Raw genomic sequence first — 18,698 nt, 5'->3', positions numbered from 1 at the left:
TTCAATCAGTCTTGCTGGAGTTATTACATATCTACAGTGGGTCCTGTGAATCGGACGGTTTAGGTGAGATACATGTGTGAAATAGCTGAGTGTTCTTTCAGAGTGTCCACTCACTTCTCTGATAAATCTATGAAGTGATTGATTGAAACTTTTGGTCTGATCAAAACCTTCTATCTTGGACCCACAAGCGTCCCAAATTTCAACGGGCTAGATTACATTGTGTTTTCCATTTTCACTAGATTGTGGCCGCTCATCTTCTGTACACCTGGCATACACGCAAGTCAATCTAGGCTTTCAGGATCATGGGCCCTAAGTATCTCATTTCACTACCCGTTGGATTTCAACCAGAGATGGTTAAGATCGTCCCACGTTGAGTTAATACTGCTGTCCATCCACAAGCGGCCTATCATGTGAACAGTCTGGATTTGCCTACTTGCAGGGGTGGTAATATAAGGTCCACCTGGTAGGGGATGGCAATGGGCTGTCCAACCCGGTAGGCCAGGAGACGGACCGGGCTCTAAGACATTTCAAGCCCAGGAAGCCCATAAGGCCCGGCCCGGCCCGGAATGTCCTTTTAAATTTAAGGCAGGGATTGGGATTCATTCGTAGCCCGGCTCGGCCCGCGTCAAGCACTCATTCACATACATAGCCATTCCCTTCTCTCCAGGCTGGGTTGGACTGACATTTCAAGTGCAGAACGCCGGGCCGAGCCGAGATTGGGATGATTTACCTATATAGGCCCGCTTTAAAAGCTCGTACCATTCTAGCCCATTGCCATCCCTAACTTGGGTGAGACCCACTTACTAAACAGACCCAAGGATCGGAACCCAAACCTAATCGACCACCCATTACCATGCAGCCCAATCTAACCCACTCAACAATTCATGAAGCCTAAGCTAACCCATCTCAGGTTTAAGAAGGACGTACAAAATCTGGCCCAACCATAGCCTATATGGCTCAGTAAGATATGGTAGAGCTCAAACCAAGCCCGGGCCATTTACTTAAAATGGGTTACATCTCTAGCTTGACCTTGACCCACCAACCATTATCTTGGACCCAACCCACTACAAAACAAGATCAGGCCAGTGGATGTATGGGCTGACCTGACCGATTGCTAACGTGTGATTACCCAAGGATCATAATACAGACACAACATGTAACTTTCTAATTGATATTAGAAAATTAAGTTCTCTTATAACAGGTGGTGGACGTGCCGGAGTGGTTATCGGGCATGACTAGAAATCATGTGGGCTTTGCCCGCGCAGGTTCGAATCCTGCCGTCCACGAGTTTTTATTTTTTTTATTTTCCCTTATTCCAACCCGGTTAACCACCAGCGCATTTTAGCATCATCCATCACAAAATATTTATTTACTTCTGCTTATTATTTTTCCCTCCAAATCCGACTGATTTTTAAATTTCGAAGAAAGAAAAGAAAAGAAATTCGAGATGATAACTGCTAGAAAGCTCATATCCAACCACCCCACCCTCTCATACCTAGAAAAATGCACCTCTATGGCTCAACTACTCCAAATCCATGCCCAAATGATCACCACCGGCCTTGCTCTCAACACCTTCAATGCCAGCAATCTCATTCTGTTCTGCGCTCTATCGGATTCTGGAGACATCCGTTATGCGCACTCCCTTTTCTGCCATATCCCAAACCCCAATTTATTCATCTATAACACCATGATTAGAGGTTCCGCTCAAAGCCTTTCTCCGAAAAATTCCATCTTTTTATATGCCCAAATGGTAGTTAGAGGCATTTCTCCTGATCACTACACATTTCCTTTTGTCCTCAAGGCTTGCGGGAGGATTCGTGATCTAGAATTGGGTAAAACCATTCATGGTATCTTGGTGAAGCTTGCTCTCGAATCGGATTCCTTCATCCGCAGCTCACTTATCAATATGTACACGAACTGTGGGTCAGTTGATTTCGCATGCCGGTTGTTTGATAAAATGTTTGACTTTAATGTTGTCTCGTGTAATGCAATGATGAGTGGTTATTTGAAGGTTGGGGATTTGGGTTCTGCCCGGAGCCTCTTTGATAAAATGCCTGAGAGAGATTTGGTCTCATGGAGCACTGTGATTGCAGGGTGCGTGCAGCTTGGTGATATAAAGAAGGCGCTAGAGCTTTTTACTGAGATGCAAGATCTGAGGATCAGAGCAGACGAAGTCATTCTTGCAAGCTTGCTTTCGGCTTCTGCACAAATGGGAGCTTTGTATCGAGGCAAGTGGTTCCATGCTTACATATACAGGTCTAATGTGAAATTAGATGTAGTGCTTAGCACATCACTTATAGATATGTATTCTAAGTGTGGGGGGGTTGATATTGCACTACGAGTCTTTCGGTTGATGCCCAAGAAAGATACATTGGCATGGAATGCAATCATCACTGGACTTGCCATGAATGGATGTGGTGAAAAATCACTTGGGGTCTTTTTGGAGATGCAGAGTGAGGGTAAGAGGCCTGACGATGTAACATTCATAGGTGTGTTATGTGCATGTAGCCACGCAGGGTTGTTGGATGAAGGGTTTAGGTACTTTGAGTGCATGACTAGAGATTATAGGATCAACCCTAGAATCGAGCACTATGGGTGCATGGTTGATCTACTCGGTCGTGCAGGGCTTCTTGAGGATGCGCAAGACTTTATAAGCAGAATGCCTGTCGAACCTAATGCAGCCATCTGGGGAGCTCTACTTGGCGGATGTATCATTCACGGGAATGTCGAGCTCGGTGAGTGTGTCGGGAGACTCCTTATTGAGTTGGAGCCTCACCATAGTGGCCGTTACGTTCTTCTGTCAAACCTCTACGCCAATGCTAATCGATGGGATGATGCGCGGAATATAAGGGAGATGATGAAAGAGAAGGGCGTCCAGAAGATACCTGGGCAGAGTACGATTGAGGCGATGGGCGCAGTTCATGAGTTTGTCATGGGGGATAGATCCCATCCACAAACAAAAGAAATATATCATATGCTGGATGAGATGGCCAAACAGCTGACACTTGCGGGTTACACTCCTGACACCTCGAAGGTGTTGTTTAACTTGGATGAAGAGGATAAGGAGAATGCTCTTGGCTATCACAGTGAGAAGTTGGCTATTGCTTTTGGGTTGATTAATCTAGGGCCAAACACACCTATTCGGATTGTGAAGAACCTAAGAGTATGTGTGGATTGCCATTCAGTCACAAAGCTCATCTCAAAGATTTATGGCCGGAAAATCATCGTGAGGGATCGGAATCGTTTTCATCATTTTCAAGAAGGGTATTGCTCTTGCAAGGACTATTGGTGATCCAAATCCAGAGGCATAGAATTCGAGTTTGATTTGATGCATATCTTGATACGGGTGGAAAACATTGCGGCCCGGCTTCAGTTGTGAGACTTGGTTGGATGAACAAAAGCCTCTGTGCACAAGGTGGCACAATGATCTGTCAAAGGAAGCTGAATGATGGTTAGTAATATCCTGAAACTGTTTCAAATAGTCACGGAAATTGAGAATTTGGATTTGCTTGATCTATTTATTTTTCAGCTAACCTGACCCAAATTTAATCACTAGAAAATATTCAGGTTATAGATTCATGGAAGATTCCAGTCCATCCAAAAGAAGTGGTTTTCAGGTCGACGCTGAAGTGGCTGATCACAAGAAAAAGAATTCTTTATATGACTGAAAAAGTCATGTTGTATTAGCTACTGTAAACTTGCAGCATTGTGATGCTTTAAGCAGAACAATTCAGCATAGATTGACCATTTACAGTCATTTTGTATAAGTGCAAGGAGAATAAAAGAAAATCACAAACACACTTTTACTTTTCACTGGCAATTGAATTTTAATTTTCACTGTGTTTTGTCATTCGTGATTCATTTTGAAGGTGTGATTATTACTTTTGAGAAATTTCTACCTTCCCACAAGATCGAGCAAGCTATGTATTGAAAAATAGCGAATGTCGCCATAGGGCATTTTCCAAATCCCATCTCCATCACACACCATAAAACCTGCACTGCTTCCACACCTTCTCTTTATCTATAGGATCCTGGTATGGAGCTACTCTGTGGCATGAGATTTTTCACATTAAGCTGTTGCAGCATCATCAAAATTTTAGGCTGCGGAACCCATCTAAACCATGGCCTGAAAAAAAATAAATAATAAATAAAATAAATAATAAAATAAAATCCTTCGATGTGAATATTGGTGCTGGTCTGAAATGAAACAAGTCACTACATACAGGACTGAGTTGGGGCAAGTCCAACTGGTTTCAGTCCCTAGGGCACTTCGAAATCACTACTGTAATGAAAAGTGTAACTATCCAGCTTGTAGTCCCAGCTGTGGCGGGCAGTACCAAAAAAAAAAAATCGCCCTGATAGGAGGATCTTTAACTGTTGGGTTGGAGGATTTTTTCAGTATGAATGGGGACGGTTTCTCTTTTCTATTGTCCATTTGGTACCCAACTGATCTTACAGCTAGGAATTGTCCGGTCAGGCAATTTCTGGAACAATGGTCCAATTTCAATAGCGTCCAAGGCGCAAATGGTCCAGATTCCATTCCATGTATATGAGCACCATATGCCCAATGTGACTCACCAGTCAACCAGTCACCTGTCATCCACTAATTCCTGAAATGTGTCCTTTATTTCAATTTAAATAAAAATACCATGACAAAAACCAAGGTGAGAAACAAATTTAGAGAATATTTCCTTGATCTTTCTATATTAAATCCTTTACAATGTAATGAATATATAGGGAAGAGGAAATCATCCTTAATCAGATTCTTAATCTAGGAGAGTGAAAAAGAATGTATAGCATGAATATTTTCTTGTAATTGAAATTTGCTTAATATACAAAGGAATATAGCAGGAAGATCCTTTTGATTGAAGATTTCCTAATAAATCACATATGGAATGTGTTCTTAAGAATGGTTGAAAATCCCAAAAACGTGACTCAAAGGCTCGAATAAGTCTTAAGTTGACCCGATTCAAATGTATAAATGCGAAGTTGTCAGTGAGAATGAAATATTTCAATTCAAATCATTTAGAGAACTACATATCCAAAATTGCCAAAAGAAAACTATCTTCAACTAACAGCTTACTGGCCAACATCCTTCGAATTCAAATCTCACTAGTTAACTGGGTGAGTGACTCGGGTCAAGTTGTGCCAAGTCGTATAGAACCAGCTAAGTTATCAAGCAACTCAATGAGTCGTGCCAAGTCTGTACCCAGTCAAGCTTGCATGCGAGTTTCTTACAGACGTGGCTAAAAATCTCATTGAGTTGAGTTGTCTCAGCTGAGTTTCGAGTCAACTCACCAAGATTTTAGATTTATGATCTAAAGAGCTAAACAACCATACCGAGTCGCATTTTCTACATAACCCAGATCTTAAATTCATCAATTATACACACACCATGTGGGTCCCACATGCAAAGTGTTGTACAATAACCTTACCCTACAAACGATGTAGAAGAACTGACCTCTTCTTCTCCTCTCTCTCTCTCTCTCTCTCTCTCTCTCTCTCTTTTAAAAAATACTTATCTAATTTAAAAAATAGCAATTGCTATTGCTAATTAGTAATTACTGATTTTAAGGCATGAATTGGACGTTTGTCCCTTTACAATTAGTCTTGATACCATTAGTTAAACGAGGGGATATTCGACGTAGAAATGCAGCTGGTTGGGATGTTATTGCATGAGGGATGGCTTGGATTTAACCTGCTTCCTTCACTTCTTCTAATGATGTAGCCTACACTCACCTCTCCTCCTCTGCATGTGGACAGTGATTGTGCAATGCTTTGTGAAATCTATCATTCTGTGCATGGAAAATCCACTCCATCCATCGAGTGAGGACCATTATCTGAACTGTACATGCAAAAGATCATATTGATTAAAAACTCACATGGACCACACTGGTGGAAACAATGTAAAAATGCTCTCAAAACCAAGTTCATAAGGTGTGGCTCACCTAACTGTTATTTATTTATTTATTTAAATCAAGCTAACTTTTGTATCTTCTCTTCATCTTGGTGATTTAGACCTTGTTAACGGTTTTCATGAAAGGTACACCACATGGTGGTCCACGTATAAATATATGGTCGCATCACGATCCCACTATTCCTCGTGGTGTGGCACATTTGAGTTGTATATCTAGCTGATTTTTTTACCTCATTACCAAAAATCAAGTATATCATTACCTAAAATCAAGTATAAAACCAGGCTAGCTTATTGGTTTTTACACTTAAAACAAGGTGTGCTCACAGATGTGGATGATTCTCTCTCTCTCTCTCTCTCTCTTCTTATCTTCCAAAATATATAATGAGAATCGCAAGGTACACCATGCAGTGTTATAATAGGATATTGCACCCATAAGTACTTGTGTTTTTTAAAGAGATTTTGACCGTAGTGGCCTGGTTGTATGGTCAAATATCCTAAAGGCATTCAACCTTTCAAATATTCCGAGGGTGGCCTTTTAACAAGCATTGAAAAAAATTTCGAACCAAAATGCCTTTGTCCTTAGATCAATAGTTGTACTGTTTGGAGTGCAGAAGAATTTACTTGTTATTTCAATCCCGAGAAAGTGATGTGAACGGAAGCCTTTTTAAGCGTGGGCAATGCCTAACTCGTGGGGCCCACATTGATGTATGTGTATGATCCACGCTACCCATCCTTTTTGCCTTGTCATTTTAGGGTTAGGGCTTAAATATCAGCCTGATCTAGAATTCGTGTAAGCCACAATATAGAAAATAATAGTGACAATGACACCCAATGTTGAAACTTTCTAGGCTCACTGTGATGTTTATAAGAAGTGGACATTGCACAAGTCAGGACTTTTTGAGCTCATGGAACACTGATCAACAAAATGGATGGAACAAATCACCCCATTGTAGGCCTTAGGCTATGGTACCAATGGCTAGCCTTTCATTTGATAATAAAAGGAGTGAACATGTGATAACCACAACTCATATTGTATAACAACCACGACTCATGTAACATGATAACCACAACCTATATAACATGACAACCTCAACCTTGCCACATTACAACCACGATCCATATAACATGATCACAACTGCGAGCTCAAAAAATCAGCTCAAATAGGCTCGAACTTAGTTTCGAACCGGGTCGAATCGAGCTTTTTTTACTCAAGTCAAGCGAGCTAATCGAGCTAACTCAGTTCATATACACCCCTGCTGATAATTAGGTTTACTGAGGGTCCCAGCATGCATAAGGTTATATATATGCCGATCCTCAGTTGAAATAGTAGATTGAGTGAAGATAACTTCATTTTAATCCCAAGTGGAGTGTAGCTAATAAGGGAGTATATGTTCTACCATGCTAAGTATAAAAAGGTTTATATGCATTCCTAACTAAATTATTATTATTATTTTATGCACACACTCACACCTAGGTACACCGGATTGAGTAATCAAACTCATGACCTTGATGTTGAAATTCTTGCCATGAGCACGGGCCCACCAAACGGAAATATATTCAGGGCTTAAATTAGCACCCAAACCACCACCCACACCCAATTCACCGCATTCATGTATCCAGATTTTGATGACAACTGACTATTTATAGGGCGACACCCAGATCCATAGCTCAACTGGCAGACTGAGTGGAGATACCTTGTTTCAACCCTTTGTCTTGGTACCGATCCCTAGCGGAGGTGGCTAACATGGAGTGTGTGTCCTGACATGCGTGTGTACTAACAAGTTATATATATATATATATATATATATATATATATATATATATATATATATATATATATATATATATATATATATATATATATATATTTATGGGGCGGTACAGTCCACTAATTCGGACCATGGATCTAGTGGCCCATACCGTCTATGGCACAAGGAATGCTGAATGAGGCTGGGACCCACTTGTTGATTATATTGGGCCCACCGTTCTGGAAGATGGTGTGAGAATTCCCCATCAAAGGCTGGTCTTATCAGGTGAACGGTCCGGATTATCGAACTATGGATCCTATTGTGCATACGAGTGCATGAAGAGCAAATGAAATGTGGAGTTTGCCGATGAGTTGTGGTTCTTCAAAGTAGAGCCATGGTTCAACCATCCAAACCGTTGAAATGATGGACGCATCATGGATTAGGGATCAGTTAGAAATCTAACAGATCGAATGTGGAATACTATTTTATTTCTTTTTTTGTCAACCGTGTCTGGTAGGCCACATTAACAAACGGTTAGGAACTTTCTAATTTGTGAGCTCTCCACATCATCATCCATCTGTGGTGACGCCCATCGAATCAACGGTTCCGATTATCAAACGATGGGCCCCACATACACAAAATCCAACTAGCCAGCTAACCGTACATGAGGGGGGCATTTTGGTCATTCCAGAAAAGCAAAGCCGTGCGACTGAGGACGACCGAGCCACTGACCCTTCAAACAACACCCATTGAAGACTCGAGTCGATCGATGACAAAAGTCTCACGGATCAGAACCTTCTGTTCCCTTTTTATTCCCCTGTGGTACGCATCTTGTCACAATACACAACCGCTGTCAGTTCTGATAAGTGGCCCAGTGGTTAAATGATCCAGACCGTTGGTATGTTAAGTTCTGCCTTCCATGGAAAAGTACCTAAAAATAAGCCAGATTAGAAGCTCCCAATAATCCATATTAACACCTTTCCAATTCAAATCTTGATTGTGTTGCATCTCGCTCTGCATTCGTTGCCCAAAATTTGAAGGGTTGAGATTGTCCTGATGATGATTTATTTTATTTTTTTTTCTTGGGTTTCCATCCACGTTGCCAAACAAGCAGTTTAATGGTATGGATTACCGAACCGCTCGTCTCTCTTGTATAGAATGCAGAGATGGGGACCACATATAAAAAGATTGAAAGATATGTCCGTACATGGCTACTCTCACATGTCTCGCTGTTATGGGGCCAAAAATCAACGGCTGAGGCGTTTCTCTTTCTGATGTTAGAGGAAAATGCATGCACGAGAGCATTGAAAGACAGTAAGACATCCAATACATAAGTAGTTCCCAACGCCACCTTGAAATTTTGGATTCATGGAAAGAAACGTTGTTTTCAATTAAATTCATTTTTTCTTATGTTAAGCTTTTATTTATGAAAATTTATGAAGAATATCATTTTCCAATGTCTTTGTTGGAAATTTATCTTCATACTTTTATTTATTTATTTATGCACGCACACACGCCCACACACACTCACACCGTAGTGGAATTCACCACCTATGGGTACTCGAACCCTTGACCCGGTTTTGAAACTCCTGAGAGTCTACCACCGGAGCAAGAGTAAGGACCCAAAATTTATTTATCTTCCTACTTGCAACTACAAATGCATTTTCTTCCTATCAAAGTAAAATGAATTTCTCAATGGTTAATATCAAAGGTACAACTATTTATCTTTAGCCGCCTCACATTTACTGCATGTCAGTGTGCTAATGAGTTGTTGTCCATATTGGATGATGCCTCACGCATGTTACTATGCCACATGTGTCATCATCCATCTTCTCTTACGCCCCTATGTGTAAAATGTCACATTGTTATTAATGTGCCACATGTGACACAATTCATCTTTGCTTGCGCCTCATATGTACTAATGGGCCGCATGTACTATTCATCTTCTCTAACACCTCACATATGCCTATATACGACATGTGTCACCGTCTATCTTCAATTGTTCCAAATATGCCACATGTGCAATAATGACATAACGCATAAATATTGTCATCTATCTTCAAATGCCCACATGTCAAATGTACCCATGCATGTGTTGGATTACATGTGTCATCATATAGCTTCAAGCACCCCACATACCATGTGTGCCACAATTTAGTTTCAATCACCCCCATATCTTACATATGCCACATCTACAACAAATGCTAATGTAGCTTATGCTAGTATATTTGAAGTTTTTTGTTTTGCTAATCAGTACATTTGAAAATGAATTTTTATTTTTTAAGAAACTATTATTGGAAAACAAATAGTGAAATTGTTTCATTTCCTATAATTTTTTGGGAATAAGTTTCACAATAAATGCCACTCCATTCATATGCTTTTAATAAATTCAACTATTTTCTTTATGTAAAAGAGAAAAGAGTAGACCACACATGCATGTGCCTTGATTGGGTACTACCCTGCCAAGGCCTAGCAAGAGTCACCTCTCAAGGGTTTTGTTTTTGGTTAGCTTGTTAGTACACACCCACAATCAGTGTTAGCCACCCTCGCCAGGGAATCGATACTAAGACCTCAGCATTGAAACGAAATATTTTCAATCAGTTTATCACTTGAGTTATAGATCAGGGTGTGCCTCTCAAACACGAGATCTCCCCGTGAGCTCTGCAACCCCCTCGAGTGTGCTCCTACATCTCAAAAGCAACCCCACTTGAGCCATCCCGCTCTGATACCAATTTGATGCAGGACAATTAACCACTTGGTCTAAAAGCTCAAATTGTTATAGTATGGTGAATTAATCCCCTTATCTCATAGCCCGGGCCCCAAATCTCATGGGTTAGGACCTCGGTCGAACCCTCCTCGTGGGCCCCAAATTACACGACTATCGCCTCACACGGGCCGCCCACCCCGAGTGTGTCCCCGCATCCCACAGGCTACCCCACTCGATCTTGGTGTGAAATACGCATTAATCACCCCTTGGTGAGGAGTCTCGAACACGAGACTTCTCCCGTGAGCCCCGCCCACCTCGAATGTGGCTCTGCATCCCACAGGCAATCCTACTCGAGCCCAGTGTAAAAATGCCACTGCATTAATGGTGGCCCCACATATTCCCGACATGACCGTCCATGTCTAGGTAGTACCCATGCCGCCTTATGCATGTACCTGCAAATTACTCGGAAACTGGATATCGGCACACAAGTAATTAAAATTAAAATCTCCAAATTATGGGTCTCATTATATATATATATATATATATATATATATATATCATGAACTAAGAGTCAGGGCATTTATTGGACGGTCAAAAATGAATAACATCCGCTGGTCCTATTTTGACGAACAGGTGTCCTTGAATCAGAGGTTGCAGTTGCTCAGTCAAACTGATTTTGGGACAGCGACTTATCAGCAGTGGGTTCTACAGTTCAGTTAGTTTAATTTGAGTGATCTAATGCCACGTGTACAATTATTGAGTGCATGTGTACGTAGCCTCAGAAGCTGCTAGATGGCCAAATAACTCTCCTCACGCAAAAGCTATTTTGCTTTCAGATTCTCGCGGTGGATGTTATTTCAGTAACTGGCACTCAGTAAGAGTACATCCCACATGCATGCAAGTGGGTCCCACTGCAGATGGGATATAGCTGAGGTTAGCTAAGCAAATCGGCTCTTGTTGTAGTTTCATCTACCGTACGCATGGGATGATTGTACTGTAATATGGACCGTCCAAAATCCAAATCGCTGACCAGATCATGCAGCTGGAACATAATCCAATCCACACTGAGAGGATGATATGGTGATCATCTGATTTCGCCTGCCGAATCTTGACAATTCACTATTTTCCCTTGAACCACCCATTTGATAGCTATCAATCGGATGGTTAGGATTGGTCTAACGCGTGATTTTCAAGCCGTGCTTCATACACAATGTTTTGGTTGGGTCCAGATAGCTGTGAATGCGTACAACTTGTGAGTTGAATGACTTAACATGGTTTTGAAAAATGGACGGTGAACTTCCACTAGAGTCTGGTAGATAGTCCCCACCTCTGATTAATGAGCATTTGCTTGTTGAATTTGGGACGTAGGTTCTCTTTTCCATTTTAACCTTTCATTAGATGGAAGTCCCCCCCCAAAAAAAAAGGCCAATGTACTTCATTTTAGGGAGCGGATTAGCTGTGGCCCAGCCTCACCCAAGGGTGCGGCTCACCTGGATGTATTTATTCCATATTCACGACATCCATCCATTTTTCCCGGTCATTTTAGGGCATGGGCTCAAAAATAAAAAAGATCTAAATCTCAAGTGGACCCTACTATAGAAAACAGTGGCGATTGAATGTGCTGCCATTGAATGCTTCTTAGGGCCCATTGTAATGTTCCAATAATGTTTATTTACCACCCAACTTGTTAAAAAGATCACATAAACTGAATAAAAGGAGAGAAAATAAATAAATAACAATTTGATCCGAAACTTTTGTGGTCTGTTAATGGACAATCATGTATGTTTCTAATATAGAGCAGGTCGTGGACAGTTTCATGGCCAAGATAGATCAGAAAAGGCCCAGTCAACGACAGAAGTGATCCGGACAGTTGAACCTTAGATCGAGCATATCTCACAATCCGAAATGAATTATCGGGTATAAAATAATGATTTTGAGGTAGAATGAGCTACTTTAGCCAACCAACCCCGCTATGCAGGTTGCACAAGATGTATTTGCGAAATACCCCTGGATCCACAGTCGTTTCCTTATTTTAATTCTATTTTTACTATAAATAGTAAGTTTTAATTTGATTATAACTCTTCATTCGTTGGGCTTCAGGAGTTGTGCGCGAAAAGAGCTTAGAAAGATTAGGAGAATAGCTTAGTGAAGCCAAATAGGACACTTACTATTTTTGGCCGAAAACTATGCATGGTATACATCATGACCGTCTATAAATAGTAAGTTTACTATGTATACTAAGTTGCAAATTTTAGGAGTTTTAGTTGTAGTTTGCTTCTGATTTCTCTCTCATTACTTGGTATCTCCATTTAAAAGGTTGTGCACTTGTTTATTTTATTCATTAATCAATTTTGAATTTTATAGAATTTATTTTCTATTTTACTTGCTTTCTTTATCGTGTATTCGAGAAGCCTTTGTAAGGAGTCCAGAGAAATGGAGTCCAGAGAAGTTTCGTAGATTTGGAATAATTATCCTTGAGGGAGAGTGCTTGACCTCATCATGCTCATCCCTGCGCCAGTTTCATATGGTATGGTCCACTTGAGAATTGGATCTGCTTCATTTATGGGCTTATGCGTCAAAATAATTATGCAAAACAGATCATGTGAGTATAGAATACATACATCAAGGCGGGCCCAATGATAAGGGCTACATTTAATTCACTTCTTTTGAGATATGATTTATTTACAGTGGGGCCCATGATTTGAAAGTACTGTGAATTAAAGTGCATGTGCGTTACTTGCGTAATGTCTGCGTGCATACGCATGCATAATAAGACGCTGGGAGTGTACATGAAGCCTCTACATGTTCTCAAATAACTCTCAAGATACAAAAATCAATAATTTAGTAGTGTATGGTGATCTATCTTTCTTCGGTAGGCACTATTTACACCCAGCCTACGTATGAGTACGCCCCTTACTTTCTACTTTTATGAATACACTAATACAAGAAAATTTAAAATCTTCAATAGATAGTGACACTTCACACTATAATGAAAAAGATTATCTGCTCACGGGTGCACCAAGCGTAAGTGAGCACTGTCCATTAATGGTGGGCGCGAATCTTAGCATTCATTTCAAAATGTACTTTTGAGAATTCAAATTTGGAATTGCTATTTAGATTTCTACAAGGTGTCTTTAAACGGTAGGAGATGCGCATTGACTCCCTGAGATTGCTATTGGTGCTCTCAATGTTTTGGTACATGTGGGAGACCTGTTGAGCGTACGAGAGCTAGCTCTGTTCGGCCGTTCTTTAGATGGGCCGTATACTGAAAAGCTTACCTGTCAAATGCTCGTAGTCACTGACTGGAGGATTGCCGATTAAATGTCGACCGACGGTTGGACTAAATTATAAACACTGAATTGTATCCTTAATTAGTGTGATTTATGGGCCCATCCATAGTAGGGCCAATATGAATGGTCCAGATTTATTGCCTCTGTGTCATTAGCATTCAATGCTTTCTCGATTATAAATATTGGCATTTGAATGCTAACGCGTGTTTGAGGATGCTTGCTAGGGAGGGTAGGGCTTCTCTGACGTTTCATCTGTACCGTGGCACGCTTCAAGCAACAATGGACCGTTGATCTGGTGGGGCACGGCATGAAGTTGTTGTAGCTCAAAAAAAATCAGTGGTCGGACTATATTGGTCACTCCCATGGAAACATATAAATGTATTTTCAAAGAGAAACAAAGGTCCACATTCCATTGGTAGAATTGCACCCGTTGGATTGCTAGCATTCTAATAGCATGGTAAGTTTTGGACTACGAGCTGTCCCTGTGGTTCAGAGTGCATTGAACATGTACCACATGTGCGGTGTACATGCGATGGAGAACAAAAAAAAAAAAAATCAAGGTTCAGATCAGAGAAGTTAGTTGATCCGACGGCGGCTAGGATGTCAAATCAAAAGGTGAAATTCAAACACAAACAAGATTCCAAGGGAGAGCTGAAAAAAGGCTTGTAAAATTACTTTATGGATCCTTAGCTCCGGTGGTAGACTCTCGGGAGTTTCAACACCCGGTCAAGGATTCGAGTATCCACGTGTGGTGAAATCCTACTAAGGCGTGACTCGTGAGTGTTTGGGTGTGTGTGTGCGTGTGTTATGAAAAACAAAAAACAAAAGATTCCAAGAGAGAGCGTTCTTCAATGGCTTGGATCCCCAAACGAAGCGTTTTTTATATCTTTTTTGTGTGCCATGGCCCATCCATAGTATGGCTGTATGGATGGAGGGTTCCCATTCGTCTGAAATCGCTGCCAGTGCCATGCATATGCTGTTGAGTTTCAAGCTTTGATGCAGTGCATCGTAGCTAGGAGCATAGGATACAAATGAAACTCACATAAAATCCAAACCGTCCAAATGGCAGGACCCACCGTAGAGAGAAAATAAACCCAGAATTTATGCTTAAAGCAAGAAAGTATTTTTAAAAACACAACCAACATTTGAAAGCAACAAATGGTCCAAATTCAACTCCATTAATCAGAGGACAGTATTGTCTAATCAATCTGATTTTGAATGCTTGACCAATCTGTAGTGGTTCCCAGTATATGTGCGGTTAGGATTTAAGTGACATGACAAGTGTAAAGGGGGAGCCTCACATGTATCCTATCTCACAGCGTTCTCTCGTGTGATAAATCAAAACCCTCGATAACATCATCTGTTATGCATTGTATGAAACTGCGGAATGCTAACATGCAGGTAATTGCATCAAAGTTACCATACAGCGCTCCCTCCTCACAGTAGGGGCGGGTTAACTGATCGGGACTGTTCTTCTGATGGGCCATCGAGTGGGTATGCCGTATTCCAAAATATCAAAAGGGCTGGATGCCGTCCAATTAATGGCTGCCCAGGGAACGTTTATTCAAAATATCAAAAGGGCTGGTTAGATGAATTTCATAAATTCTGCATACGCTATATGGCACATGTTTAGGAGTTCCAAGCCGTTCATCAGACGCAACGGACACCATGTACATACGCTCGCCCAGAAGTTGTGCCAGTTACCTCGTCAATTGGGCCACACTTGTACATTGGAATTGAAAATGGAGTGTTGGCAACATTTTTTAACATGCCAGCCCCAGATTTCTGCAAGCCAGGCCACATGATCGATGCGACCTGCCTGTGAGGGGCTTAGATCTTCGCCCAGCAGCTAAACTGAGTTATAGATGAGCATGATCATTTCTTAGATTTCAACACATATTTGCTTCACAAAACATCAATGCCCAAAAAATGAAGGAAATGCAAGCATAGAAAGAGATTGCATACTTGTAATAGCCGAGAATGAGAACTAGATAGCCTCACTAGGGTTAGTTTCAAAACAGAAACAGTAAACCCAAGACCAGTCTTTGGTTAGGTTCAGTTGCATGAGAGAACAAAAGAAAACCGAGGAAAAAAAAAACAAGTTCTGAAACCTTCTTTTTGTTTTTAGAAATGGACTAAAAGGAGAGCTTGAGAGATAAATCAAGAAAGCTAGAAGATGGATTACTAGAAGAAGAAACTTCACCGACCATTGCATCTGCTGCAGAGACTGCAACAGATGCTCCTCCCCCTCTGCTGGAGCTGCCTTTCCCTGGGAAGAATTCGTACTCCTTTACATTGCATCCTCCCACACATTTCCCCTTTCTTTGAGCTGCTGCAACAACCTCCACTCCCTGTGGTGGAGATGGAAGGGAAGGAGAGAGAGAGAGAGAGAGAAAGTGCTTAATTAAGATGGCGAGCGTTATTAGCAAACCTCCACTTAGATATCCATTTAAAATAGAAGATATTGTACAAGTGCTTTTATAGACACTTTAAAATTAGTTTCTGAGAAAGTATTCAATGCTAAAAACAAATCAAAAAATGCAAGTTATCCATCATTTACTCTACAAACTACTACATTGTATCGGCCATGCAAAATCCCACTATCCAGATGATCCTAGCCATTGATTGTAAGACCATTGCCTATTGAACCTGGCAGAATTGGTTGGTTGGACTTGTTGCCAGCTGCTCATTTGTATTTGTGAAAAGTCCTCCGATCAATAGCTAGGATGACCCAAATCAAGTGATCTTCAAGGTGCCTCAGAAGGCCCAAGAGATGAATGGTCTGGATTTTGTACATGCATCCATACCACATAACCTATATTGGATTCCTGATAACTTAGCTGATAGTTAAAAGATAAATAAATGAAGATTTGAATAACATAAATTTAATTTGTGACATTGCCAATGGTACTTGTCACCCAAAAAATAAATAAATACACATATATTGGGAGAACTTTCCGCTGATCCAGACTACTCATAGTTAAGATGCAGTGTGGATGGGCTAACTTCAACCATCCAATCAGAGATCCGAAAAATGGATGGTAGAAACGAATAGCAGCCTTGGTACACATCTTATGGTTGGTACTTTTCCATATCGGACGGTAGTTGTGGACTGCCGACCATAATGGGCCCACCCAGGTCCACCAATTTGCTATTTTCTAGGTGAACGCATTGGGCACCTTGCACTGGATAAATTATAAAGGAAACAGAAAACTGAAATAGTCTATTAATTATTAATATTAATATTAATATTTTTTAAGGTAACACAAATCATCTATTTGATTGAGTAAAACGTCTAGTAATCCGAAGCTTAGAAAAATAACATAAAAAAATATATATATATATTAAAAAAATAAGGAAAAGAGAGAAGTAATGATTACAGTCTAGCTAGTTTGTGATAGACAAACCCTCTAATATTATTTTATTTGTTCACGAAACCCACAGGAGCCAAAGGAAGAAAATAATAGAGGGATGAATCTATCAAAAATACGGATGTAACAATATTAGCTACGAGAATAAATTGCAGGAAATGAAATTTCCAGGATTTCAGCAGGAAATTATTTTATTTTTTTTTCCAGCCTTTTATTTTCCTTACGGAATGTCATTTGGTGTTGATTTATTACAGTTTTACCTCGTAGACATGCGTTCCGGAAGAAGCGCCACACCTTTCTCCTCTCCCACCAAAACCATTACAACCTTCATCAATCGCCCTACCTCCCCCAAGATTCAGCCCAAGAAAATCGCAGCCGTTCGTATCCATCTCCGCAAATCTACTGTTGTTCCATCCATGAAACCCTGAATTCTCGCCTTCAATACGCTTCTTCTGAGAGAAGGAACAAAAATTAAGAGCCGAAATATTTTTTTTTTTTTTTTTAAAACGAAACAAAAAAATCGGGAAAAAATCTCAAAACGCGAATAGAAGCATGTGGAAGCTCCGAGATCTGCTCACCTTGACACAGACCTCGCACTGATCAGACAAGCACTGCAGGTTTTGGCTTGAAGAGAGCTCTCTCGCCATCTGAAGCCTCGCCTCATGGGCCGCAGCTGCAGCGATCCGGATCCGATCCACCGCTGACTGGTCAGGAAACACTCCGTGCACGCCGGAGAAGTCTCCTCCGGCGGCCGTAAACCCCGCGTTTCCGACCCGACCCCTCATCTGAGCATCGGCAACGAGTGCCGCGTAGTTAGCCGGAGCGAATCTTGTGAAGGAGAAGCTAGTGGACGGATCAGAGACGGGGAACGGGAACTGGAAATGGAGGTTTTGAGCTTGCGAGGGATCGGATTCGACGAGCTTCTTCCATCGCTCCTGCAGTCGGAGCCGCTCGAGCTGGGCCACACCGAGGCCTCGCTGCGGCGGCCTCTTCGGCATGGCGGAAGGAGCGCTGGACTTTGATGCACGTTTGGATCGCGGTTTTGAGCTCTCCTGCTTCAGTTCTTGAGTATCGGAGGGCGTATTTTCGGGATCTTCGTGCTCTTTCTCTTTCGAGGAAGACCAGAGGAGAAGAGCTGTCGCCATTAGAGAGAGATTAGGGTTTTGGAATGGGAAGTTGGGTGATGGGCTTTGAAAGCATGCTTTTGGGGTTGGATCTCTGTGTGTGTGAAATGGAGAAAATGAAATGCAGCTTTGGAATTTATACTTGGGCGGAGGGAGGGAAGCTATATATATATATATATATATATATATATATATATATATATATCTGAACTGTATATTCGCCAGATATATAATATAACCGTATTTTCTCTCACTATCTCGCTTGGGTGGGGACCACTATAATTCTCACACGTGCCGGCATGTTCGGCCATTGACCGTACGGACTGCTAGTTGGACGGACCCTGGGTCAGGAGAGCCTGGGCCACGTCGAAATCGGATCTCCTACGTACGGGTGGAGTAGCCGTGTAGCGGCAAGAACTGGAAGATGGTAGAGCCATCTGTCTACAGCACACGTGCCAGGTTATCTGACAATCGGGTCCCACCCATTTTCAGGACCGTAGAACGGATGATTTGTATGTAAAAAAAGTTACACCTATTGGAC

General features: G+C 41.3%; 2 protein-coding genes and 1 non-coding gene across 5 annotated transcripts; 2 read left to right on the top strand and 1 right to left on the bottom strand.

Moving 5' to 3' along the window:
- The first annotated feature begins 1,204 nt into the window (after window positions 1-1,204).
- Window positions 1,205-1,286, top strand: TRNAS-AGA (transfer RNA serine (anticodon AGA)). Its single transcript has one exon. It is a non-coding gene; the product is annotated as a tRNA-Ser (tRNA).
- On the top strand, window positions 1,261-3,813 carry LOC131237128 (pentatricopeptide repeat-containing protein At5g48910-like). 2 transcript variants are annotated; one of them, XM_058234792.1, is made up of 2 exons: window positions 1,261-3,451; window positions 3,530-3,813. In XM_058234792.1, exon 1 carries the CDS (start codon window positions 1,448-1,450, stop codon window positions 3,290-3,292), a length of 1,845 nt encoding a protein of 614 aa, XP_058090775.1. In that variant the 5' UTR covers window positions 1,261-1,447; the 3' UTR covers window positions 3,293-3,451; window positions 3,530-3,813. The 2 variants fall into 2 exon arrangements, with proteins under 2 accessions (XP_058090775.1, XP_058090782.1); XM_058234799.1 differs by having other exon boundaries at window positions 1,267-1,697; window positions 1,802-3,813.
- Window positions 3,814-15,585: 11,772 nt separating this feature from the next.
- Window positions 15,586-18,286, bottom strand: LOC131237116 (uncharacterized). Of its 2 annotated transcripts, none has more exons than XM_058234782.1 (3): window positions 17,612-18,286; window positions 17,294-17,482; window positions 15,586-16,013 (listed from the first exon to the last, which is right to left on the bottom strand). In XM_058234782.1, exons 1-3 carry the CDS (start codon window positions 18,176-18,178, stop codon window positions 15,798-15,800), a joined length of 972 nt encoding a protein of 323 aa, XP_058090765.1. In that variant the 5' UTR covers window positions 18,179-18,286; the 3' UTR covers window positions 15,586-15,797. The 2 variants fall into 2 exon arrangements, with proteins under 2 accessions (XP_058090765.1, XP_058090757.1); XM_058234774.1 differs by having other exon boundaries at window positions 15,590-16,013; window positions 17,294-17,485; window positions 17,612-18,285.
- Window positions 18,287-18,698: the final 412 nt, after the last annotated feature.

The sequence above is a fragment of the Magnolia sinica genome, chromosome 1 (assembly GCF_029962835.1).
Source record: "Magnolia sinica isolate HGM2019 chromosome 1, MsV1, whole genome shotgun sequence".
NCBI lineage: Eukaryota > Viridiplantae > Streptophyta > Magnoliopsida > Magnoliales > Magnoliaceae > Magnolia > Magnolia sinica.
The sequence above is the reverse complement of the archived record's forward strand: the minus strand, read 5'-3'. Positions and strand labels throughout refer to the sequence as shown.